The sequence below is a fragment of the Esox lucius genome, chromosome 5 (assembly GCF_011004845.1).
Source record: "Esox lucius isolate fEsoLuc1 chromosome 5, fEsoLuc1.pri, whole genome shotgun sequence".
NCBI lineage: Eukaryota > Metazoa > Chordata > Actinopteri > Esociformes > Esocidae > Esox > Esox lucius.
This window is the reverse complement of record NC_047573.1, coordinates 23,960,704-23,985,823: the sequence shown is the minus strand read 5'-3', so window position 1 is coordinate 23,985,823 and position 25,120 is coordinate 23,960,704. Positions and strand designations below refer to the sequence as shown.

Sequence of the window (25,120 nt, the reverse complement as noted above, 5' to 3'; positions counted from 1 at the left end):
TCATTTACAAATTCCTCCTATAACACAACATGTGGAGAAATTGAAAAGGTCTAAATACTTTCCAAAAACCACAGTTTGTATAGAATCTGTATAAAATAATATCTTTAGGACCCAAAGGAAAATGACAATAGTGTTACAAATTGAAATGACAGAACTTCAATGTTTCTTGCACTGAATAAAGGAAGTGTTTCACTTTCTTTATTATTTAAAATGGACTGTCTTAGAATGTGGCTGGACGACGTAACATTCTTTTGACACTGTGTGTTTGCGTAAATGTTATTTTTTTATCTCTAAGGTGGAGAACACTGGGTTGGGTTGAGTGACGCACCACTAGAAAGGCTTGCCTGAGGTAAAATGCCAAGAGAGAAGAAAAAGGAACCTGTTTTCACCTGTTCAGACATATCTTTGAGCTCTGGACTTTTTTATGTATTACGTTTTTTTGATATATTAGGAGTCAATCGGAGCCCAACAATTTCCTAATTTAAAAGCTAATTGGGAAACCGGAGACTGCAGGATTAGGACTGGAGGTAAGGGATTAGAACACTATGTATTAACAGATTCAACAGGAAAAAACATGTGATTGATTCTTGTTTCAACAGTAATAACAGACAATACTAAGAACATTTTGTTATGATTATTGATTGATGAATTTTGATTGACATAAAGAAGTGTGGAAAATATATGAAACCTCACAAATAAATGTCCCAAGAGGCCACTGACCCCCTCATCCTTTCCTGGTTTTGATTATACTAATCTGTGACTTTCCTACCCAACCAGTTTGACCAAAGTCCTGTAAATCTATATGCTAAATCTCAGTTATTGATTGGTCCGAGAACTCTACTGACTTTGTTGTTAGATATGCAATAGTGAAGTCCATTCATATGATGTGGTATGGGTAATATGTCCATATCCTAGGTTCAACAGAAATTAGATGTTGAAACTAACATGAAGAGATTAATCCAGTCTGAATGTTTCACTCGGGAGTGAAGCTTTGGTGTGAAACTGAGACTTTAGCTGAATATGATAGGATGAGTCAGCAATGTTCTTAGACAGAACAATGAGTGAGATTTACCCTATAACATTACTGTACTTTAGTAAAACTGGTTGGGTGGATAGGTTATATACTATTGAAAGACACCAGAACAGACTGAGACTGATAGAGAGAGAAACCTCTAGATGTTTTGATTTTAAGATCCCAGCAATTTTCCATTCAAGCCAAAAGTGTATTCCTCTCCAATTTCATACAAAGATTTGGAAGTAATAAATGTATTTCACGTGACTGATATCCATACAGGAACTGTAAAACATTTGCAATGTACACACAATGCATTGATGTTTTTGTCCTGTATGTGACGACAGAGAGGACAGCAACTGGTTCTAATCAAAGCAGTCGGTTTGTCACCCATTGATGACTGACAGTATCAACTGAACTACACCCATAATAGGATAAAGGTCTATAAACCTCACCCTGTTTCATAGTTCTAAATGGGTTTTGCATGAAAGGCCATTTAGTTTCACCATCCTTTACCAGAACAATATGTTCAACTTGAATCAGTTGATAGTAGAACACTCTGCTTACAGGAAAGCTAAGGGTTGCATCTCCCAACAGTCATACGATGACAGGTGTCTCGCAGTTTCTCATCAATGTAAGTGCTTTATAAATGTCTTTGTGTGGTGTCATATCAGTACTCATCAGACCATTGTTGTGTTGTGTTATTCTTAAAACCCTATTTAGGCCCAAACTATCTCTTAACCTCCTTCCTTTCCTCTTCCACCTTTCTGTGCAGCACCTGGTGACATTCTCCTTGCAGGACGGGGAGGTGAAGAGTGTGGAGGAGGCCCAGTCACGTCTCTCCCTCCTGGCCAGGGCTGACAAGTTGTGGAGCCAGCAGATGGTTCTGGAGGTCAGCCCTGAGGGTCTCAGACTCAGAGATACTCAAAGCCAGGTGATTTGCTATAGTAGTTACAATGACCTATACATTCCCCTGTCAAGGTGGTATGATGTTCATGGGCTGAAGAAAAAAGGAGTTTGGCCTCTTGATTTGAATGAGGAAGCAGTATGACATTGCCTTTGTAATTCACAAAGACAAGTTAAGGCGTGTGTATAGTGTCCACAACGCAACTTGCTTCACAACGCAATCCCTTTAGTCTTCAAGACCTTGTTTTCTGATTTACATTATCCTTGGTTCACATGTGGTTGTAAGGCATGAAATGTTGAATCTGATGTAATCATTAATGCAGGATGAGTTGGAGGAGTATCCTGTGTCATCCATCCACCGCTGTGACACCATCCTGACTGAGAAACGATTCCCATCCCTTCTTTTACTCGTCTGCCAAAGTGGATCTCAGAAAAAGCCGGACGTTCTCTTCTTCAGCTGCGAGACCATAAGGGTAGGTACCACCTGCAGTGCCAGCTCTAGCCTTCTGAGGGCCCTAAGCAGAATCTAATTCGGGGCCCCCCGCTCCCCTAGCAGTGTCGGGCCCTAAATGACTGCTGGTGTCGCTTATGCCTAGAGCCGGCCCTGGCCATCTGTGTGTAGTATGCTTCTCTATATACAGATGCAGGATCAACACTTTCCTACAGAAGGGAAAAAAATTTAGCAGCAACAAGAAATGTGTATTAAATTACATACAATTTTATAGGGATTGATTTTTCTTAGGAGCAAATTAAATCTAAAAAGTGGACATTCTACACTTTAGAAAGCCATTTAAATCTCATATAACTTACATTTTATATTTTACATCGCTAAAAAGTTCTACTGCCGGAGGGAGTTGAATAAGAACATTCAGTACTTGGAGCTTTTTTTACAGCCTAAAACAGTCTGACTCCTGGGAGAGAGGTCATAACTAGGGCCAGGAGTATTTTTTTAACCTATCCAGCAAGAGCTAACCATATTCAACTACGTTGGTATGCAATAAACTGATATTCTTTACATTTTTTATGGAAATGAACTGCCACTGGCATTCAGGTTCAATCAGATATTAGTGATAACGCTTTTTGATGGTTTTGTTCACAGGCAGAGCTAATCTGTGATGACATCAAAAAGGCAGTGTCAGATTACTCGTCAAGGTCCAAATACCACCCAGAGGCATTCAGGTACTGTAGTCGTTAGTGTTATCCATGGTGCTAGTGGTAGACATTATGCAAAACATGCTGGGAAACTGAATGAAAGAGAGAAATATGGATGAGACTAAAACAGATTTTAACATTCATCTGTATATCACAAAAATGTATGGATTTATTTCTATACAGTCAAAGTGAAGGGTTCCACCGTTTTTTTGTCTTTTCAGTATAATCATTTCTTTGGTTCAAAAGAAAATATTTATTTGGTTCGAAATAGAATAAAACGTTTTCCCACAGGCAGAGTCAAAGGGTCTCTTTTTTACTGAGTACACACTTAAGGAAATAAACGTTGTTAGAAGAATATTTTGGGGTTCCAAAATTGTCCTGCTGCTGTAATCTTTGTGAAGGGGAATGAAGATGTGGCATTATTTGAGGTGTGGCTTTCAAATAGTATTTTTTGCCTCCCCATTAGAATAAATGTAATTCCTGTTTATTGTGTTAAATTTGTAAACTCTACTTTCAAATATTGTTGAATATGGATGCATATTGCATGTTCTTCTATAACATCAACAAAATTAACAAGCCTGATTACATAGTAATGAAGTGGTAACTATTCCAACTTAGGGATTTGCATATGCTTCAAGTGCTCATACGTCTCAGTAAGCCTCATTGGAGATACACAATTGTCCATGTTCAACCAGAATTGTTGAATATATGTCAGGTATTTACAGATAGCCTAGCGGTTAGAGTATCTGACCAGTATCTGAAATGTTGCTGGAACTGATACTGAGCTAGGAGCAAACCAGTTGACCACCAATGCTCCTGTAGGTCATTCTGGATGAGTGAGTCTGCTGAATGTAAACAGAGAAACAGGAATGCAATTGACTCACTCACCTGCAAGCCACACCTTCAGCCCCGGTTTCCCCTAGGAAACCATAATAACATTTAACATTCCTCCGAGAACCCACCTCCTCTAATTCTACAGTGTATGGCTTTTGCCCACTGGGAGAGCATGCACCAGTCAGACTGGGAAAGAGAGAGAGCAGTGGAGGGAAGAGGGTGAGAAGCTGAGTACAAGCCAGACTCGTTCGACTGGTTTACTCATAACTTAAGGTGTGACAGAGAAAACAAGGACATTGTCATAGGTAAAATAAAGAGGATGTAAGCAGTTCACCGACGCCGACCTAAACTTACAAATACTTTAAAACACAAAGTCAAAGTACATTTAAAGGACACAGAAAAGGTGAGATTTGATTTTAATTTTACCTGGCGTATGTTCACACTGAAAGGCATACTGATTTGTAGGTAGGCTTTATGTTCAGTGTGGCTCTTTAAGGGTTGGCAAACAGAACAATGTCAACTGCTGTCTCGACATACAAACGTGACAGAACATTTTGTCTGAATCTATTGTCAATTCTGTCTGAAGTGGAGCAATACATTTGCATTGTTGTTTTAGCAATAGAAACTTGAGTTGACGTCTTAGTCATGGTGGCATACACTGGTAACAATATGAGAACTAATCGGAGCACCACCTCTTGTTAAATCTGCCATTTTAATTCTGAAGATTATAATTGGTCAAGAATTTCCGTGGCTTTCATTTCAAGGCTGTTTCAATTTATATATCATTTGAGAGTTAAATTGTTAAACTAGCCAGTAGAAATCTCAGTTATTTATTCGTTTACTGAAAGGCATTTTGTATCATGTTGAAAAGTCTTCCCATGGTGGTAAATGTAATTAGCAATAGTCCTGACCTAACACCTAGGACACCTTTTTGCATGAATTCTATTAATCAAAACTGCAGTGTCACAGGTTAGGGTACAACCCCTCTAGACTAGCTTCATTTGTTTTATTATCAGCATTCAAACCATGAAGTGAAATGGCAGCATGGCTGCACAAATGCTAAAAAGAAGCACGCCACAGTCTGCTGCCCTGTTAACAACGCCTCTGTGTCCTGTCTCACCAGACTTCCTCCGATAGACCCTGTTGTTCCCCTCACTACAAAAGCAACGATGATTGACCCCTACGCCATTCCAAACCACCCCCTCCCACGTGCTCCTAATCCCCCTCCTGCCAACCCTCCACCATATCCAGGTATCCGAGGTAGGAAGGAGAAAGCACTCTCCTTCGTTGGAGTAATGTCACTTGTGCATGTTTCTGGGAACTTCCCAATGTCAATGAATATGTTTGAAAGAAACTGGCTAGGGGGCAGGCAAGAATGACGAGGGGAGATCGTGAGAAGGGCAAAATGGGAGTGGGGGATTAGGTTCTGATAACGGTTTTCAAGGTAAAGGGTTTTCTGGAGTACAGAGACTGCATTGTGCATGTGTTGGGGAAAGTGGTGTGGGGTTATAGGGGTCAGGAACCCTGAATTCAGTAAAACCCTAACCCAAGAAATGAATGAAAATGGATGCTGGGAATTGTCTCTTCTGTCCTCAACAGCGACTGGTGTAAATGGCAGCCCAGTTAAGCCTGATATCTCTTTTCTTCGAGCTGAGAGAGAAGTGGTATGTAGCAGCACAACCGTACACCTGAAATGTCAGTAATACATGTTTTAATAACAATTGTACTGTTGGGTTAACTATTTTTCTACTTATAGGGAATCCTTAATCACTGTTTTGATGACATTGAGTTCTTCATGGCAAAGCTTCAACAGACTGCAGAGGCAGCCACTATTTTAAACCAGAGAAGGAAGAAAAAGATGAAAAGTGTCAAGAAAACAGCAGAGGGTAAATTATTTACTTTTTGTCCAAACTGTCTGAATTAAGTAAACCCCAGAACCTAGCTGTCATTTAATTTCATGTAGAACCCCTTTGCTTCAACCAAGAACCAAAAAGGTTGTCATTTGAACTATTGGGGAAAAACTACCCTACGGGGACAACTAAAGAACCCTTTCGGAGTACCTTGTGTTTAAGCAATTCACGTAGCATTTAGAGCTGAACATTAGCAGTTATTAGTTAGCTGGACAAGGGAGTCCCAGGATTGATAAAACTATTTTTGTCTTTTTCCATTGTGAATTTTCTATTAACTAACAGAGGACTTGCTCACTGCAAAAGCTCGGCCTCCACCTGAAGAAGAATTCACAGATATCTTCAGAAAATTCAAATACTGCTTCAGTCTGTTGGTGAGTAAAGGGAACGTTGCCAGTAAACATTCCTTTGAAGCTTTTCTTACATGAATGGGAACAGTTTATATATTGTCCACTCATCATCTTTCTTTCCAGGCTCGTCTAAAGTCTTCAATCTCAAACCCAACCTCGGAAGAGTTGCTCCACCATGTGTTCAAACCTCTGGATATGGTGAGTCAACAGTGATAACCTTTATACCCAGTATCCAGGCAAGGCATACAACAGGAGAAATCTGTAGATACATGATTTGTTGCTATTGCTGGTAACTAAACGTGACCATCATTTGCACCCTTAATATGTCCTCTAAAATCGAATTTTAGAATATTGAAGGATAGATTTTGTTACTGGTGTGGAAATTCTGTCAAACTGCCGTTTGAGACACTGCCTGTTTTTCAATGTGCTGGTCGGTGTATGCAAAGTTTGTGTGATGCTACACGTTTGCCGGCACATCTGTTTTGGAGAAACAATGTAATGGTTTCCAACACTGGGAGGTGGTCAGGTTATTGTTCAGTATAATTCAATATTTGCCCAAGGCATAGCCCAGTGTGATAGCATACATTTCTACTTGGTCACAAGGTTTAGAAACATTTTAAACCAGATCGTAAGGACACAATTTGCCCCATTATGAAGTAACAGTGTATAAACTAATGAAACATAAAACTATATGTACAGGAAAAATGTGTTTGGTTATGACAGTGTACAGACTTGCCCTACCTACCTATAAAAATATGAATCACTCCATGATAGAATCGGAGTGGAAAAATAATTTGCAGCTTGAGTATGTGTATTCAGGCACACCTGCATGGAAACAGGGAGAAACCGTGACAGGTGTGACAGCTTGCTTATCTGTATTACTGTATCCACTGGGAGGGATTGGAAGGTTAAACTCTCACCCTGTTTTTACGCAGAAACAGCAAAGTCAAGAACTGTTTTCCCCAACATTGATTTAATGGCACATAACCAGTAGGGTTATGTCCATTAAAGAGTATTGTAAATCCAAAGCCTTGCTTGATTTTTGTCTGGGAAAACCATGAACGCTACACTGGCTTGCTCTTCATAGTAATTCTTCCCCTGTAACTAACCCTCTAATTAAACCATTATTTTCCCAGCTGGTGAAAACCACTGGGGGACCTGCCCTGGGGGCCTCGGTGACTAGCCCGGCCCTGACCAACTCAGCAATAACCTTGCTTCAGGAAAACCTGACCAAGGAGGAGAAGCAGCTATGGACCGGCCTGGGGCCCCACTGGACACTCCCAGGGTCAGTACTGATGACGATGACGACTATGGAACGTTCGATGCCTCTTGGGCCGTTCGATTGGGAGGTGCGCCGTGGCCATCTGTATTTATGTAGTCGTGTCAGTGTTCCAGATTTGCAGAGCTCTCCTTTTCATCTCTGGTCCACAGTCTGTGATATTGGCTCAGCATGGTGTGATGACACAGCATGTCATGACCATGTCAATATTTAGTCAGCCAGTGACACGTGCCACTGAAATACTGTACCACAGTGCTCGTACCATGGACAGAGACGACCCGAATTTCTTTGGCTTATCTCAGTCCCGTTCTAGGTTTTGTCTACGCCCACCTGTAATTTTTGTTAGGGAGATATTTGTTGGTCAGTACTTTCTGTATCTCTCAGTTCCCAGGTCAGAGGTCCTGTGGCGCCATACACGCCGGTGTTCCTGAATGGGTGGAAGCCTGAGGCCTCCCGAGCAGATGGGCAGCTTTGGGAGGATCCGGTTGAGTCAGAACACAAACATGAAGCCCTTAGGTTAAAACAACAGGTAAGGAATATGAATAATTTGACTTTACATTGTTGCAGATTATTCTTTTCCACTTGAGGGCTTTGAGTCCTAATCTTCCACAACATTTGTTTACTGTACAATGAGTTGTCAACCAACTGAGTAATGATACCCCTCCCCCAACTCTCTCCCTATTCAGCAACACCCCTCTAAGCCAAATGGACCTCCAGTGAACCATGAAACGTAATGTTTAGAAGTCCCCTTTAGATTGAAACCATATCTTTTCATATATTGTTGACTTTTGTTTTGTAGTACTACATCAGCCATCCACTCTGTCTCTCTCAGGAATACAGGTGTTCTACCCGCTGATGGAAAGAGGATGTACGTCTGCAGCTATGACTTTGTGGCCCGCAACAGCAGTGAGCTGTCGGTACAACAGGGAGATACACTGGAGGTAAATGTCTGACAATATGCAACATCACACAACAGAAACATTCAGGGATATTCATGAACAACACATACCTAATCACTGTGTCATGCTTCTAGGGTTTCACTCTCCTTTAATTGCACGACAGGTGGTACAGATAAAGACTATCTTCCCAATCAAAGTTTTATTTTATTTGGGTGTGTGTGTGTGGGGGGGGGGTTACTACTTTTAATGACAGAACTCTAGTCAAGGGAGGTTAGGGTGAAAGGTATTTACAGGGAGGAAGGGCTTAGATGCTAATCCAAACTATGGCAACAATCAAGCATTATTAAGCTTAATCAGGGTGTAAGGCCAAATGGAAACAATAAAAGGAACCATGCAAACCTAGTTCTGCTGTCCCGCGATTGGAAGGGATGAATGTTGTTGCCCTGCCTGGATTCAGTCCACGGTTTCCTATGTGGCAGACTGTGTCTTTAACCATTACGCTATTTAAACAGCAAGTGTTGTGGCACGTGATACGTGTGTCGAAATGTGGTGTTTGTTTACTTCTGTTTGTCAAACCAATTAGTCGAAACTCCACGGTTCTCGAAACTAGTTCCCTACAACAGGTATAGCAGGGTCGCTACACTACATTCAACACGTTAAATTAGAAAGAGATAATTAAGCTAGCTAATAGCTATACTGTACTTATAACGAAAACAATGACTTCAATCACTCCATGGCTGGATCATTTCTTTAGAAAACAATGACAGTTGAATAGCTAAACACTACACTATGTAAATCGAAATCGAGTGCAGTTCGTTTTCGGTGCAATTCATCCACCGCAATATAACCATAAACAGTTTTACTTCAGGCTTATTATAATGTACCTGCCTGTAGCCAGCGAAGCTTTAGTCTATCCTGAACAAACGCTAATGCCTAATTTGTTTGGTCAGTGACAAGGAATGAACCCTAGGCGACTATATGTGGCAGTCAGCACCTCTAACCATTATGCTATTTAACAATCTTCAGTCAGTCGCTCGCTCGCTTGCTATAACTTACTCAAGAAAAATGTATGTAAGTCCCACACTTTATCACACTTCCTAATAATAACAAATTGTAAATCTTTAAATACTACACAATTAAATCTATCCCGTTTCATCTCATCAAAATTATTCTTTGTGTAACCATTGGCTCATTGGCTGCTTTGTCAGGTGGTTGAGTCTTCTAAACGCTGGTGGAAGTGTCGTAATTGCTTCAACGAGGTGGGCTTCGTCCCGTTCAACATCCTGGAGCCAGTAACCCACATGAACGGCCCTGTCAACATGACAACACCTAAGGTAGTGCATCAATTTCCTACACACAGCACAAGTCCGTGATCATATCCAGCCAATTCCTTTGGCCACTCCCAGACACAACAGCTGGCTTACCATTTCGTTTTCAACGTCATTCTCTTTCGTTTCTCCCTGGCTCTGGTCCAGCCTCCAGCCTCACCAGGCCTTGCCAAGAATCCCACTCCTCCAATTCCTCCTCTCCTGAACCCCGGCTCCTTGACCCCAAGCCCCTCATCTCAACACCGGCCTCGCCCTCAATCATACAGCCACATTTCAGCCGGAGAAGACATGGATAAAGGTTTGCCATCACACAGAAATCTTCAACAGTTCTCTGTACTTTCTGTGTCCATCTCTTTGTGTCAGGCGCTGAACTGCAGCAATGTAGTGGTTTTCAGTATTCCTCTATGTAGCAGTTAGCTGTACATAACACCATAACATAGTTAACGCTCTTTCCTCCTGTCAGCTATGATGGTGAATGACGAGCTGCTCCAGAGACTGACCAACGGGAAGAACAACCTGAATAAGCCACTGGTCATCCCTCGCTCTACTGACACCACGCTGCCACTTGACTACAACTCCCCTCCTGAGGAGGTGGAGAATTGGCTCAGGGGGAAGGGCTTCAGTGAGATGTGAGTTTGTAGTGACCCGCCCAAACAACTCCATACACAAATGGTTAAATAGGACAGGGAAATTAAGTGTGAAGACTGAGAATGATGGACTACCTGTGTCTTCTTCTTAGGACGGTAACATTATTGGGAAAGCTGACAGGAGCCCTGCTTTTCTCACTGAACAAGGAGGATCTACGACAAGTTCTACCAGACGAGGGCGCCAGAGTGTATAGCCAACTCACTGTGCAGAAAACGCTATTGGAGGTACAGATAAGCGTATTTATTTTTTCAAATATGGGCAATTACCTTATTGAGAGCAAATCTGAGAAAAAATTAGAGATGAAATGAGAATGTCATCTTGATAAATTATTTATTCCTATTCCTATTTTTACTATTTTTAATCCATAACATGCTGTTTAGTCTTCCCATTTTTTAACTAGTTTGTTCCTGATTTCAAATGTTTAACCAGGATGCCCGGAAAGCTACTGAATTGGAGGCAGTGATGGAAAAACAGAAGATGAAGGTGGATTTGAAACAAGAGAGTAGCACACTTTAAGACCAAAGTGACAGATACACGTCAGTCCCCTAGAGAGGAAGACTCCAAAGGAACATCCAAAGAAGATGATCTCTGTACAATCACACAAACATACTGTCTTGATTCTAACAAAAGACAGACTCACGGTCTGAAATAAATGTAAAATTATGAAGCTATTTATTTTATTTCAATGTTTTTCTTTGTGGGGGTGTAGTCCTCTTTTAAAACCAGAATCAGTAAGTCCTAAACAGAATGTACAAATTATATTTAATATATCTAAGAATGTATAGATAAAAGCTCAATTTGCCACATCACTTTTAATAAAGAAAAATCAGAAATTGTACCTACAGCAGCCTTTTTGCAGATTAGTTTTCTCCAGTAAGTATATAACCACCTGACACACTGATATTTCATAGTATTTAACACATCCACATTCTACAGTTCTAGCATAGGTCTAAAAGCAACACATCTGCAAGACAAATGCATTATACATCCCTCTTAATCTGAACCACACTTGAGTGGAGTAACACACAATACTTCATTTAGCCAGATAAGCAGCTGTGCATTCTTATTAGCCACTGGCTGCTAGTCTTTCTGCAGCTGATGATACGCAACAAAACATCACTTAAAAAAAAAAACAGTTTGTCTGTTACACTGGTTAGATTGTTACTGGCTAGCTATATGTTGACATAATTGACAAGCTAATTTTGCAGGCTAGCAGTAGCAAAGAGAACACTAGTATTAAACCTTTTCCCTAAGAGGTCCAGAGCTTGTGGGTTCTCGGTTCCACCTGTTAATTGCCCCACACCTAGCGTACAAGGGTGACATTTTCATTCCCTGATTAGGATAAAGGAAGAACTGGCTTTGAGGTCCAGATTTGAATGAGGGTGATAGTAAAACCACTATAGGTGTGTTAATCTAGTAAGGTGAGGACCTGTAGTGTTGTACCTTTTCTGGTCCTCACCTTGCTAGATTAACTAGATAACAATTTTACTTAACTCCTAAACATAACCCTAATTCTAAACCAAAACTTGGTCAGAAGTTCTCAATTTGCATTATTTTCCTAGTCTTATCTAATCGCAGTGAAAAATCTGGTAACAGGAACACACTTAAATGTGCATACTGGTACCTTAAAAACACTTGTATTTCCATAAACAAAGACAGCAGATTAAGATTTACCATAGATGGTGCAACTATAGTTGACTCTGGTGTTGTGGATATAGTAATTGCAAAAGAAAAACAGCATTTTAACTAAAGTTACACAGCAAAAATACTGGAGAAAGAAAAATATTTTGGACTTCACTAGATATACAGCACTCTTCCAGACATATTTTTGCACAAGGGCATTAATTGCATATTTTAGCTGGCTAATTGTTTTCCTCTTCAGTGTCGTTCACTATTGCAAACTTCACTACAATGGGCACAATATACACTACTCCAAAGATTTAAGGGAACACACATCGGGTCGGGGAGGGGAACACATTAAAAATAAGAATCTTTACATTGTGTGATTCGTTGAGAACAAAATGACGTAACAACGGTCAATGGAAACCAAAATAACCAACCAATACAGAGCTGGATTAAAACTCAAACCAAAAATCAGAGTAAAGAAATGAAATCACAGGCTGTTCCAACTCACGTGAATTTCATTACAGCAACTCATAATGTGACTCACTAGTATGTCTGGCCCCCACATGCATGTATGCAAAGGAACTGCATAAACACTCTGGTCAGTGATTGTCCTGCACCAGGAGGAACCTAGGGCACACTGCACCAGTGTGCGGTCAGACGATGGGTCTGAGGATTATCCTAGTACCTAACAGCAATCAGGGTACCGTTGGCTAGCATGTGGAGGTCTGTGTGACCCTCCAAGGATATGCCTCCCCACACCATTACTGACCAACTGCCAAACTGGTCATGCTGGATGATGCTGCAGGCAGCTTAACGTTCACCACAGCATCTCTAGACTCTTTCAAGTCTGTCACGTGCTCAGTGGGAACCTGCTCTCATCTGTGAAGAGAAGGGAGCGCCAATGGCAGACCTGCCAATTCTGATGTCTTCTGGCAAATGCAAGTCAAGACAGATCCCACTTGAGGTTGTCCTACCGGTCCTGCTGCTGGGTTGATGCCCTTCTACAGCCCTGTCCAGCTCTCCTCGTGTAACGGCCCGTCTCCTGGAATCTCCTCCATGCTCGAGACTGTACTGGGAGACACAGCAAACCTTCATGGGACAGCACTTATGGATGTGCTGGACTGCCTGTGCAACCTGAATGCGCTGCAGGTACTGCCTCATGCTACTAGTAATAACAAGGACACTAGCAAAACCCAAAACTAGAGAAGAATTAGTCAGGAAGGATATGGAAATAGCAATTGTCTGTGGCCACCACCCACAAAACCATTTCCTTTATTGCAGGTTTCTTGCTGCTGCCTCTCCAGTGCACCTGTTGTCACTTTCATTTGCACCAAAACAGGTGACATTGACACACAATTGCTAGCACTTAACTGGACAGATTGATATCCCTGAAATTTAATTGACATGTTTTACTGTGATGATTACATGTTCCCTTAATTATTTTGAGCAGTGTACATCCCATAATCTTTGGTATTCTGTTTAGTCTGTACATTCCAATGAATGTGCACTATATCAACTGTATACCTCATAATAATACACTAAGATATTGTCCAACAACTTTCACCCGTACACCCTGAGCAAAGACCTCTGGAAAATAATTCAAAAACTGGGATTTTATTGAAGTTTAAAGACAAAATAATCTCCCAGCAAAATCATACAAAGGCTTGACAGTCTACAGACAATTAGGAAAAGCAATGCATGTCCACGTTTGCATCAGACTTACAACTGACTGACATACATAGATCACAAAAAAAAAAAAAAAAAAAAAAAGTACAAACTTCAACATATTTGAATGTGAAATGGTAGTAAGCTTGGTAATGTGCTTAATATTGTTATAGGCTAAAACCAGGGTAAGGTAGCAGCATACCAAGGTAACAAGCCTGGAAAATTCATTTCCAATCCAAAACTATTTTCTAAGAGACACATAGGAGACATGCAAAGTCTGCGTCTACACAAAAGGCAGACTTAACCACTTCCCATGCCAAGACTATGAGAAGGATTAATATTTGTATTTATAATGTGAAAACCTGGAAAAATGTCAATAAAAAAAAAGTTAGACACCAGAGTATGTGAGCGGAGATAAACATGCGTTATTTGACCAGCGCAGGGTGCAGGTTTCAAAAATGAAGAAAAGCCATCCAAGTCGCTGGGCATTCTCAAGTAGAGGGGGCGGTTACTTGAATATAAAATAAAACATTCACATACATACTCTGCTTACCACCATTCGTAAACACAAAGGACAATAAAACAAATCTAACAACTCTATCCATACTCGTTATCATCTAAACCCTCCAGGGTTGAAAAATGCACCTAACCCTAACCTTTGCCAAACTCATAGGTTTCCCTGTAATCCTGTTTGAAATCAAGAGGGAATAATCCGGAAATCTGAAATCCTACAAACAGGATTTATTGAGAACATTTTGGGATAGTTACCAGAACATTGAAACCCTTTAACAATAAAACATCCCGACTTAATATAGGCCACAGATTTAGTAGGGTAGTTAAAAGGTATCTCACAAGCTGACATTCTCTCACTACTGGTCACAACCATTTGATTTCTACATCAGTCAGACCACAACAACATTTGAATGATCAATCTTAGGCCAGATATGTGCAGAACAGATTCTACAAATATGTGGAAGTTAAATAATTCATGCAAATTGCTGTGACCAGCCTTGTGAAATAGCCTCTAGGCAGTGGGGATGGGAAGCTTTTGCAGGAACAAGCCAATCCAAGACATTATGCCGCATCATGTTCAGCAAGGTAAATTACCAAAAACACATTTTGCTAAATTTTTACAGCGCAAAAAAGAAAGTCCACATGGTCCCTCCCCATTTCAGTCTGGTATTATCAGTTTGGTGCCTTATGAACACAACCCAGACCTGTATGCAGGAGGTGTATTATACAGCATGTCACAATCACACAGCAACTCTGACAGGTTAAAAATAGCAGTATCATAACACTGCAATATGGGAAAGCTCCATTCTTTAAGTTTGGGTTTCATTCAAAGGCTATTCACATATTTTCTCTATCTTCAGCTACCGAATACTACAGGAAAGTAATCTTTAGGACAGTTTTTTTAATGTAATGTGTGTAGTGAACAGCCATCACCACAAACATAAACAAGCCCACCATACCCAACTACAATTCCCATCTACACATTTACCCCAGGATATATCTGAATGTTCAAAACTAAAATATATATGCACATATGATATCCTATATACTTTTGTGGTCATATAAGCTCTTGGGAAAGTGTGAGTGGGCTGGAAAATCTGTCAAAGCAAAACATGGCTGGACAATTCGGATTCATACAAAGAGTGAATCGATATAAATGCACGGAGAGATGAGTGAGAGACGATAGATGATTGCGTTGCGTGTCGAGGATGGATGTAGAGACAGAGTGCGCGCCCTTAGCGGTCCCTGCCGTTTCTGTCCCTGTCGTCTGTCCTGCGAGAGTCCGCCCTTCCGTTCTGATCCCTGCCGTCCTGCCGCCGCTCAGAGGATCCCCTCTTCCTGCTTCGCTCGCGCGAACGGTCCCTGGAGGACCTGAAACAGTTACGAGCGGTGTATTCAGCATCAGAAGCAGCGGTAAGTCACAAAAAGGTAATTTATTATGGGGAGGTGGGGCAGGACAAACAAAAATATGCAGTTGACCGGCTTGTAAAAAAGCCAAAGCAAACCTTAGATCAACATCTAGTGATGGAAGGCGTTAATGACAACATCCTGGCCTAAGGCAGTTTGGATTTGTAATCTCACCGGAAGTTGTGTGCCTCCTTTGTTTCACTGTTCTTGACAGTTTTGGCTACTTTTAACATTCGTGTCTCTGAGAAATGCAAGACACCAAATCAACGGAGTATGTCCTAATTACATTGAAAGCGCGCATGTGTGCGCGTGTATGTGCGTGCACTCCTACTTGTGTCTGGAGCTGGGCTCGTGGCTGTGGCGTCCTCCCTTGCTGCGGGACCGAGAATGGCTGCGGTGGCGTCTCTTTCTCTCCTGGTCCCTGGAGTTCGAGGAACGCCGTCTCTCCCGAGACGAGGAGCGGGAACGCCGTCTCCTGTGTTCGCGGGAGCGGGACCTGCAGCATGGACACGGGAGTGTTACATTCAGTGATCATGGAAGAGACGGTGTAGGGGATGGGGTTGAAATGGCAGAGGCCCGGCTGGGGGACCATCCTCACCTTCGATGTTCCCGGCTCCGCTCCCGGCTCCGCGATCTGGTCCTAGACAATGACACACAGCTATAATTACGACGCCTCATTTGTCAAAACATTCCAATGGGTTATATTTTCAAAGACTTTGAGGTTTACAAATCATCCAGGTACATCAATTCGATGTGCTCACCTCATCTTCATCCTCTCTTCCTTCTCACGCTCTTCCCTCCTCTTCAGACGATCCTGGTTCCTCTTCTCCTGCTTTTCCAAGACGGTTTTCTGATGGGGGGGATGCAATGACATTAGCCTGAGCCTTTACATCACAACCTCATCAATACGTTGTAATGTCTAAAATGTCCCTCGGTTAACAATTCCAAAGTCCTCCATTCTAAGTCATCTTTAAGGGTATGTTTGCTGTGCTCTAAACAAACAATTCCTCAAAATGGAATTGCAGGATGTCACCAGGACTCTACTCCCCCACATGACCAGGTGTGTTCAGAAAGCGGCGCAGTCTGAGGTAGTACATACCTTCAGGGCTTCCAGTTTCTCCCGGATTTGGATGAAACCCAGGTGCAGTTTCCCACCAAAGTGGTCAGCCAGGCGGCGGTCGTTGTCATGGAGACCCAGGTAGGCGGAGCAGACCTCACAGACACGAAGCTTCTGCTGCTGGAAGCTGGAGGCAGGCATGGAGTTCCGGTACTCCTCCTGAGAAGCAGAGGACTCAAGAAATTTGGAAAGAAACAATGCCAGGATAGAGGAGAATGGGGTCAAGTTCAGTATAGAGGAAAAATACAAAATACTGGATTGCCCCCTGAACTTCACCAAAAAGAACAGGAATGTAATTTCCTGAAGCAGAACATTTTTGCAACAGTGTTCAGCTAAACACACCCCAGGGTGACATTTGGGGCTTGGTTAATAGAAAAATACAAGATAAACAATTATTCCTCCTCACCTCAGCGTCCCTCTTCCTGCTGCGGACCTTCTCAACTTCCTGTAGGATCTTCTGTGCTTCATCCACGTTCCCCTCGGCTCCCAACTGCTCTGCCTTGGCCAGGAGCTTGCCGATCTCCTCGTTGAGCTCGTGGACCGTCTCAGCCTGGAGAATCAGAACTACAATATAGTACAATAATAGTTTTGCATTTTAACAAAAAAGGTAAATCTGCCTTGCTCACCTTTGCAGCCACCTCCGCACTGATCTCATCCTGGGTCTCAACCAGTCGTTTCTTGGCCAACTCCGTTCTCCGGTCACAATCGGCGATGAATGACTCCAGGTGATCCACAGCCTGGTCAACCAAGACAAGTCAAAGTCATACTAGTCAATGGGACATACTGTCACACAGGTCAAACAAACGGAGGCACAACGTACATGCCTGAGGGGGGTCAACGTTTGAGTCAATGGAACTGACACATGGGAGCAGCATTTGCATTCTGTTTGCCTTTTTTGTCATGAACTGGTTTGTTCATTTCCCCTAACCTAAGCCCCAGGCTACAGAACAAAGTGCACAAACCTGGAACAACCACCATTCAAAGTCGGCCTATATAGAGTGATGACTGTTGTCTGGGAGTTACCGAACTGAGTTACTATTCTTGCAGCTTTTCATCCATCTATTTATTAGAATCAGGGGGGCTAGATTAGGGCCGGAGAAGAAATAATCACACACTTAAAATAATATAGCGTGAGCTAGACACTTCATGGAAGAGATGCTAACCAGCTAAACATGATGAAAACAAACAGGGTTTTGATTAACCAGTCATTGCAGTATTAATCGACACAGCTCAGCTGCCAACTAGGCCAATGGTTATCATGGTCAGGGATTTCTAAATATTCTTCTTGGTTAAGAAAGGCCAAGTGTGACATACTGTAATACCAGACCTAAAGTGCATAAGCAAGAAAAACGAATAAAGATTGAAGGGGCATGACAAAAGATGTATAAAACTTAATTCTTCAACATTTTAAACTGAAGACTTCATAAGACGGTTTTCAAAAAGATTTACCAGCATGACACTGATGCATGCATGACACATAAGAGAACACATTGGAGCCACGACAGAGGTTAAAGACAGCCACGGGCAATACCCATGTTAATCAAAACAAATGTGCCATAGTATGCTTTTCAGTTGAGTTCACTTCAACTTCATGGCGTGAGTTGTGTTTCAAAGTAATGTTGTTCATCGTAAAATAATAGTTCTATGAGCGTGGCCATCGGGTTCGTGGTGGTCCCAAACATCATCCACTTCACAATGATAAAGCAAGCTGGGCTCTTGGGAACTTTCAATACTTTGGTGTTTCTATGGACTTTGTGGCTTAGTTTTTGGTTTTGGACTGTTAAGTGTGGGACCTTATATTGAAAGGAGTGTGCCATTCTAAATCATGTCCAATCAATTGAGTTATCCACAGGCGGATTCCAATAAAGTTCTAAAGACGTCAAGGATGATCAAAGGACACAGGATGCATCTGATCTGAATTTGATGTCATGGCATAGGTCTTCAATGAGATGGCACAAATTACTGTTTTTGATTTGCACCTCTGGGATATTGAGTGTAGAGTAACAGCCTAAAATATAAATCTATACAAATTAAGGTCCATTACTTACATCCAGCTCAAAGAAAAGGTCTCTCTCCTTGCAGGCGATTTCATAGTCAGCCCGGAGTGCCAGGTCATGGGTCTTTGCACATTCTCCCAGATCCATACGCTGTCGAAGAGGTCAAAGTCAGCCAGTTAAGAGACAGCCAACATAGTTTAAAGTGAACTACTTAGAAGTAACTGCACTGGTTCAAATTAACCACTAATTCTGACAATATATTCAGTCAGACACCTTCGCCTAATAAATTCAGACTTACTAAGAATTAACTGGTCTCATAATAATTGGTTACTGAATATAACAGTGCATAACCAATTTTACTTTGATACATTAGAATTCCAAGACTCCAGTAAGCTAGTAAGTGTTTGCACAATCTTTGATGAAAAGAACTTCAGGCTCTGCGGCACCTTTCAAAGGGCAGATTAGCAAAAAAAAAAACGGCTTAAATTTGTCAAAGTTCTAAAGCCTTGCACAAACTGCTGTTTTTAGCACTGTCCCTAAGTTATGGATGTAATACAAATCTATACTTCACAAGCCACTCAAGAGCAGTCTACCATGTCTTAAACATTGCTGTGCATATTTGAGCTATGTGTCAGGGGTTGTTGATCTGCTGGAAGACCCAGGAATTCCTAATGAGACCATCTTTGGACACTGGACTGAGCATTGAACTCAAACAATATGCTGATTTCATGACGCCTTGCATATGTTCAAAGCCCACAGTACCAGAGCCATCCCACAGCATTATTAAATCCCTCTAGTATTTAAAATGTACACAATTTTCAGTAAATATAACCAACCAATATAAAAGCTGCTTTTGGTGGGTTTTTGAGAAGTTCAATCAGACTTTCTTGCTTCTCCTTCAGTAGTGAAGAGGGCTCTTGTGAAGGGGGCCATGAATGTGTGAAAGACACGATTAAATAATTGAGTGTTTGAGCACGATGTTCAACCCATTAACCTGTTGTTGAAGGTCATGTGTTTTAAATAACATTCAAAAACCCTGGGAATGCAGAGTGTCCAGTGAAGATTCCTGATCACAACCAAAAGTAATAGCAAGAGTAAAAAACAGACCCCACCCAAACAAGGAAGCATTTGAGCGGTTTGTTCAAATCATCGCAAATAATGAAAATCGACATTGCGGCACCTAAGATGCCTTGCACAGAAACTGTTTCTGGTAAAATAGCACAGAACAGTGGTAGAGTGGTTAAGCCGGCTTACAGTTCCAGAAAGGATGTCATGGGGACAGCAGTTCAGGAGATGGCTTTTGCAGACCCGCTCATCAGTGAACTTGACCCGCTGCCGTGTCTCATCCCCTGAAACAGTACAAAAACCAACAGTCAGAAAGACCTCGCATACCCATCCACTAGAGCGAGGTATCCAATGCTAAGGCATAACAGTGGGAGCCCATGTTAGGTACATCAAGATGTCAATTTCTACAATTTTCTCTTGGGATTCTTCTTATCAGGTGAAAATGTGCACAACTGTGCTAAAATGTGATAACCTACAAGGTATAAACTGACAGTGTGTGCCTTTGGACAGTGTTCAACAACTTTGTCTCAAGACATCCAAAAGTGTGGCTTTGTAAAACCACCTGATCCCTAAAATGTCCTTTTTAAACTATCCTAAGTTCACTAATCTGTGTTTATCATGCAACCAATGGATCCTTGGATTGAAACCAGAATGGTGACTCCCTCATGCCTTGTTATAAATCTTTTCCGTTACAGGCCTTCCGTACCAGAGCTGTAAATCTATAGAAACAGGGTTCTAATTTAGGCCTTGTTGGGTCCACTCCCAATCAAATTTTTTCTTGTACATTTTAAGTCATTTAGCAATGACTTATCCAGACAGACTTAGATTAGTTCACCCATCTTAACAATTGCCAGTTGGTAAGCCAACTTTAGGGCTGTTCTAATGATTGACACGGACAGGTTCATCAGGCTACCTTGGTCTTCTGACTGTCACTCTGCTTAACTGGGCTGTGTCAACGCAACAGTGGTCAGCTAGATCTCCAACAAACATCTACAAAATGAAGGCCGTTTTTAATAGATTTAGGCCTAGTCTGTACTCGGCTCCAACCAAGTCCCTGATAAAAATGGAAAATGGAAAGAACAAGAAAAAAAATAAAAATAAACAAAGCAAAGGGTTTGTTTTATACACACTGCGAGCTGCAACATATACTGTACCCATCTGCATTCTTCAAGACCTCAGCTGCAGAATTTTAAACCCGCTGTAGAAAAGTATAAATGGGAACAGTTTTCTTGCCCATACCTGTAGTAAGGAAGTTGGGAATGATACACAAGTCAGATTGTAAACGATCGGTGCAAAGCTTTTCGGTGGCTGATGTTATCTTTGCTTGACAATAGACGTCAAAAGCTCCTTGGCTTTCAGCGCAACCGGACAATGTCTTAGATCAAGCAGAATTGTTCCAAATTGTAACTCAGTGTCATTGAAGATTTTAAATATCCATTGTTGTGGTCCTAAAAAATTACAACAACTTCCGGAAAAGCAAACAATTGTTTGGATTGTTATTATTCATAACAGCTTTAAAAATCATGTGTGACTCACGGCTCGATGAACATGAGGCTTTTCTGCAACTCCTTTGCAGATTGATGTAGGCTGGCAAAGATACACTGTACCTTTATGAATAAAATAAAGGGGCCACAATTGTTCAGTTTGTATGCAACATATGTACGGGAAGAATTTTTGTTTTTAGTCATCTCAACACTCACACAAACTCACTTGATACAGACTCACTCTGTTATTGCCAAGTACGGGCTTACCCAAAAATGACCATGAATGTACGTGTTCATTAGTCACTATCGTTGGAATGGTGTCCTTACTAAATGGCAGCTGTTGTGTTTTTAATGTTTGTATCCTTGTAGCGAGATACGTCACTTACTGTGAAAGTGGGCTTCGTACACTTGCTTGAAAACGTAACGTACACTGTGACCAAACCGCATTCCATCTCCTGTCAGAAACTTGCAGAATTTGTTAGGTAGGCCAGCCAAGTTATCCTACTTCATGGAGGCCTATCCAAATCTAAACATGTACGTAAAGTTAGCGAACAGAAAAAAAACGCTCTATTATGTGAACGTGTTGACATTATCCCTGCGTTTCAGGCCTTTAAAATCCCTGATCTAGCCGGAATAGTTTCGACCCGAGGTTCAGCATCTGATTCATTTAAGGTGGAAAAGCTTCCAAACTACGTGATGACTGCAATTAACCCAATTATCCAAATGGACAAATCAAAATTGCTAGTTATGAATTCTCAGTTGATGCTAGCTTATTCACCACATTGTATTGCCTGGTGTCGGGGTGCAAAGCTACTAGAAGTATACCCAAAATGAAAAGTGCAGCTCAAAAACAATACAGGCAACGTGCCCTTTAATAATAACCCATTTGCTCATTTCCAAGCATTTGTCAAGTATTTCTGGTTTTGACTTAAGGGGAATTAATTTAGTGACTGTACTACCTAAGTGTTTATAAATGGATAAAGCCAAGAACACATGATTTTCTCATGTGAGGTCTGAATGTTGAATTTAACTATCAGGAAGACTGTCTTAGCTTGTGTTCTCTTTTCCTGGTGCAGTTTTGTTTTGCCCTTGTACTGAACTAGTATTCAAGTTAAAGGTGTGACGATAAATTGCTTAGGGAAGTCAAGTGTATGACTACCATAGCAAAAAGACAACAGTGTATGCTTTTGGGGCATCAGGGCCAGGATTACACTGGTTGTGAACCTTCTTCACCTGGAAATAACTTTTGCAGTAGCTCTGGACTAGCTCACCTGATGCACCTAGTCAAGGGCTTGAACAAGTTAAATCACATGTGACATTTATGGATTACATCAAATACATGGAATGGCTGGGTGTCTCAATGGAGAGAATGAATACCCCAGGGATGCCCACGTTGGAGCAACTCCAGAAGTGCAGATGCAGGTCCCCCCCCCCCCCCCCCCCCCCCCCGAGACTGACGGGGGTACTACAAGATTCTAAGATCTTAGCATCAACCTATAAGGATCATCTGCATGTTATTTTAAAATAATCAGTTCATGAATAAGCAGCAGATATAATAGAAGCAAATATTGGTACTATAAACATCTTAATACATTTACACAAAAATTGCCAATTTTCTGTTTACATAGTAGGGGATTGTATTTTCTGGAAACATCTACTTCAGTGGATACAACAGCATGAAGTACCGATAGGCTATTCAACATCCTGTTATTAAATTGTTTTCCTGCATCTGCACCCAATGCGCTCCTAACTGCCACTTTTTGTAACTCAGCGATTTAGCAACCACATATATACACACACAACAGAAAACTACTAAACAAGTCTCTTCTTGGCATGAACTTGAATTTAGGGTTGTTCCCAAAACATTTTATATTTAATGGCAAACCAAGAGTTATCAGTTTTTGACCAACTGATTAGTTGACATTTTGAATGTATATTAGACACACCATACAGTTTAATGAAGTCGACTATGTGCAGTGAGCTTATTGGATGCTTTTAAAAGTGCATTAAATTATAAAATCACAAATGATTCTAAGACTTATTTCTGAGATTCCATGTCAGGAATCAAGATAAAACTGGACCATTCAGATTCCCAACAGCTTATTGACCAAACTCAACTACAGTAGTCAACTAAATGGAGTAAGCACTTGAATTAAAGGGTATTTATATGCAACAATAAAAGAAAAAAACATCAACATTGGTGTCCAGATATGGTATCAGCACAAATGTTGTTTTTCTAAAAAAAAAAGGGGTTATTTTTCAAACCAAAGTGTCTGTAAAGCACTTAGCGTCAATATTGCAGTTTCGGGAAAAGTAGTGTGAGGAAGGAGTAGAGTGACGGACAATGCACCAATGTCCCAGGAAACTAGCTACCTACTTACATACAGATACTTCCATAGTCATAACGCAGTCTTCAGAAAGTAGCTACCTATAACAAAGATGTTGGATTTTAAATGAGGATGGCTCACTTGTGTAGTTAAATTGATTCTCATTGAACCAGAAATAAAAAGTAGATAGTTGTATGTTGTTTTATCAAAAGCTACTCTACCGTAGACACACACAAAAAAAAACTACCAATAGATTTATATATAAAAATAAAAAAGGGGTCCTGCAGAAGGATAAGCCCACCACATGCAGAAAGCCCCTAAAATGCCATTGTACTATTCTCTGCAGGACCCCTGTCAGCCGTGAACCTCAGTTGTTCTCCCCTGGCTGAACCTCACGTCGAAACCTAGCTACCGTTAGCAAACCTCAAAATGAAATGTGCTTCCAATCGAAGTTGCTCAGTGAGTAGTTTAAAACCAGCATGTGACTGTTCAATTAAATTATTATTATTCATTAAATATTACACCGAGCAAGTTGGTTCTGTTTAAACCTTCCCTTATTGACGAGACTTCTGAATTTCGATCAGTGAGAGGTTTGAAAGAGACAAGATGGAGACATCTTGGCATATTTAAATATAGTTTAAAAATAAATAACAATACAAAGTATTGTTAATAAAAAAAATCTGCAAGTGGACTTTAACCTAGCAGCAACCTTGATTAGAAGAAATATACAAATCGAGGTTCACCAAGTGGGTACTGTAATCGAAACCATTCCGGCTATATCACTTTAAACCCAACTCAAAGATACTGAGGATTGAGCTGCGAAATTAGTTCATTACGTATTTTAATACCCAAAACTATATCCGCATTTACGCAGAACAATTACATGGAATTACAGGCGGATTTTTCCATTAAAAAAAGTTAACATTTCTGTGACACTAATCGCCGCTCTACTCCATCGTAAATCGTGGGGTTGAGTTTAATCGGCTATGATGATCTAGCCAGCTGGTCTATCAACAATGAATGGCGGACCTCTTTTAGCTATGTTGGATACAAACATTAAATTGTGAAACAACTAGTGAGTGGCCAAATTATGATCGAGCCTGTTTAACTTCCCACTGCCGTCCTCAGTCTTGTACGCCATTCATTCACCTTAAAACACGCCTTATATACTAGTTAGCTAGATGGCTAACTAGTTAGCAGGCTAATTGCGAGTCACTTGGCTCCATCTTTTAGCTAGCAACTAATGAAAGCTAGCCACCGCCGTTTTGCTACTCACCATCCCTTGCAGTCCCCATCAGTTGATCGAGCAAAGCTCTCATTTGAGCTTGGGCCGACATTGCTGTAGTTTGATTCTTCAATACTTCTTTTAAACGCAGATTAATATACTACTTATGTTGACGTATATTATATTATTGATCAAATATCAACACTCTTTAGAGAGGCTTCTTCAACGACCTCGCCAGCCCCTTCTTTCTCAGTTAAGGAAATTACGACATTTCCTTTCATTAAAAACACGCCCAATATGCTCGAACTGGCCTATTGGAGGGGTGGTTGGCAAGAGAACTACCAATAGCATCCACTGGAACTCCAGTTAGCTCATTCTA

At 41.1% G+C, this 25,120-nt stretch overlaps 2 protein-coding genes across 7 annotated transcripts; one reads left to right on the top strand and one right to left on the bottom strand.

Annotated features, from left to right (window-relative positions):
- Positions 1-353: 353 nt before the first annotated feature.
- Positions 354-11,153, top strand: LOC105024543 (epidermal growth factor receptor kinase substrate 8-like protein 1). Of its 3 annotated transcripts, none has more exons than XM_010894539.5 (19): positions 354-527; positions 1,582-1,646; positions 1,788-1,946; positions 2,242-2,391; positions 3,018-3,097; positions 5,028-5,155; positions 5,504-5,568; positions 5,661-5,790; positions 6,097-6,185; positions 6,285-6,359; positions 7,298-7,446; positions 7,825-7,969; positions 8,127-8,170; positions 8,273-8,381; positions 9,548-9,673; positions 9,815-9,965; positions 10,131-10,296; positions 10,407-10,539; positions 10,745-11,153. In XM_010894539.5, the coding sequence occupies exons 2-19, from the start codon at positions 1,617-1,619 to the stop codon at positions 10,829-10,831; spliced, it is 2,016 nt and encodes a 671-aa protein (XP_010892841.2). In that variant the 5' UTR covers positions 354-527; positions 1,582-1,616; the 3' UTR covers positions 10,832-11,153. The 3 variants fall into 3 exon arrangements, with proteins under 3 accessions (XP_010892841.2, XP_010892840.2, XP_019902449.2); XM_010894538.5 differs by having other exon boundaries at positions 356-527; positions 5,028-5,164; XM_020046890.3 differs by lacking the exon at positions 1,582-1,646 and having other exon boundaries at positions 358-527; positions 5,028-5,164.
- Positions 11,154-13,536: 2,383 nt separating this feature from the next.
- luc7l (LUC7-like (S. cerevisiae)) lies at positions 13,537-25,009 on the bottom strand. Of its 4 annotated transcripts, none has more exons than XM_020046852.3 (11): positions 24,793-24,888; positions 21,242-21,312; positions 19,895-19,989; positions 18,692-18,790; positions 17,270-17,380; positions 17,050-17,193; positions 16,626-16,802; positions 16,288-16,376; positions 16,125-16,166; positions 15,858-16,022; positions 13,537-15,490 (listed from the first exon to the last, which is right to left on the bottom strand). In XM_020046852.3, exons 4-11 carry the CDS (start codon positions 18,785-18,787, stop codon positions 15,355-15,357), a joined length of 960 nt encoding a protein of 319 aa, XP_019902411.2. In that variant the 5' UTR covers positions 18,788-18,790; positions 19,895-19,989; positions 21,242-21,312; positions 24,793-24,888; the 3' UTR covers positions 13,537-15,354. The 4 variants fall into 4 exon arrangements, with proteins under 4 accessions (XP_019902411.2, XP_019902410.2, XP_019902408.2 ...); XM_020046851.3 differs by having other exon boundaries at positions 20,619-21,312; positions 24,793-24,838; XM_020046849.3 differs by having other exon boundaries at positions 20,860-21,312; positions 24,793-24,838.
- Between the last annotated feature and the right edge of the window lie 111 nt (positions 25,010-25,120).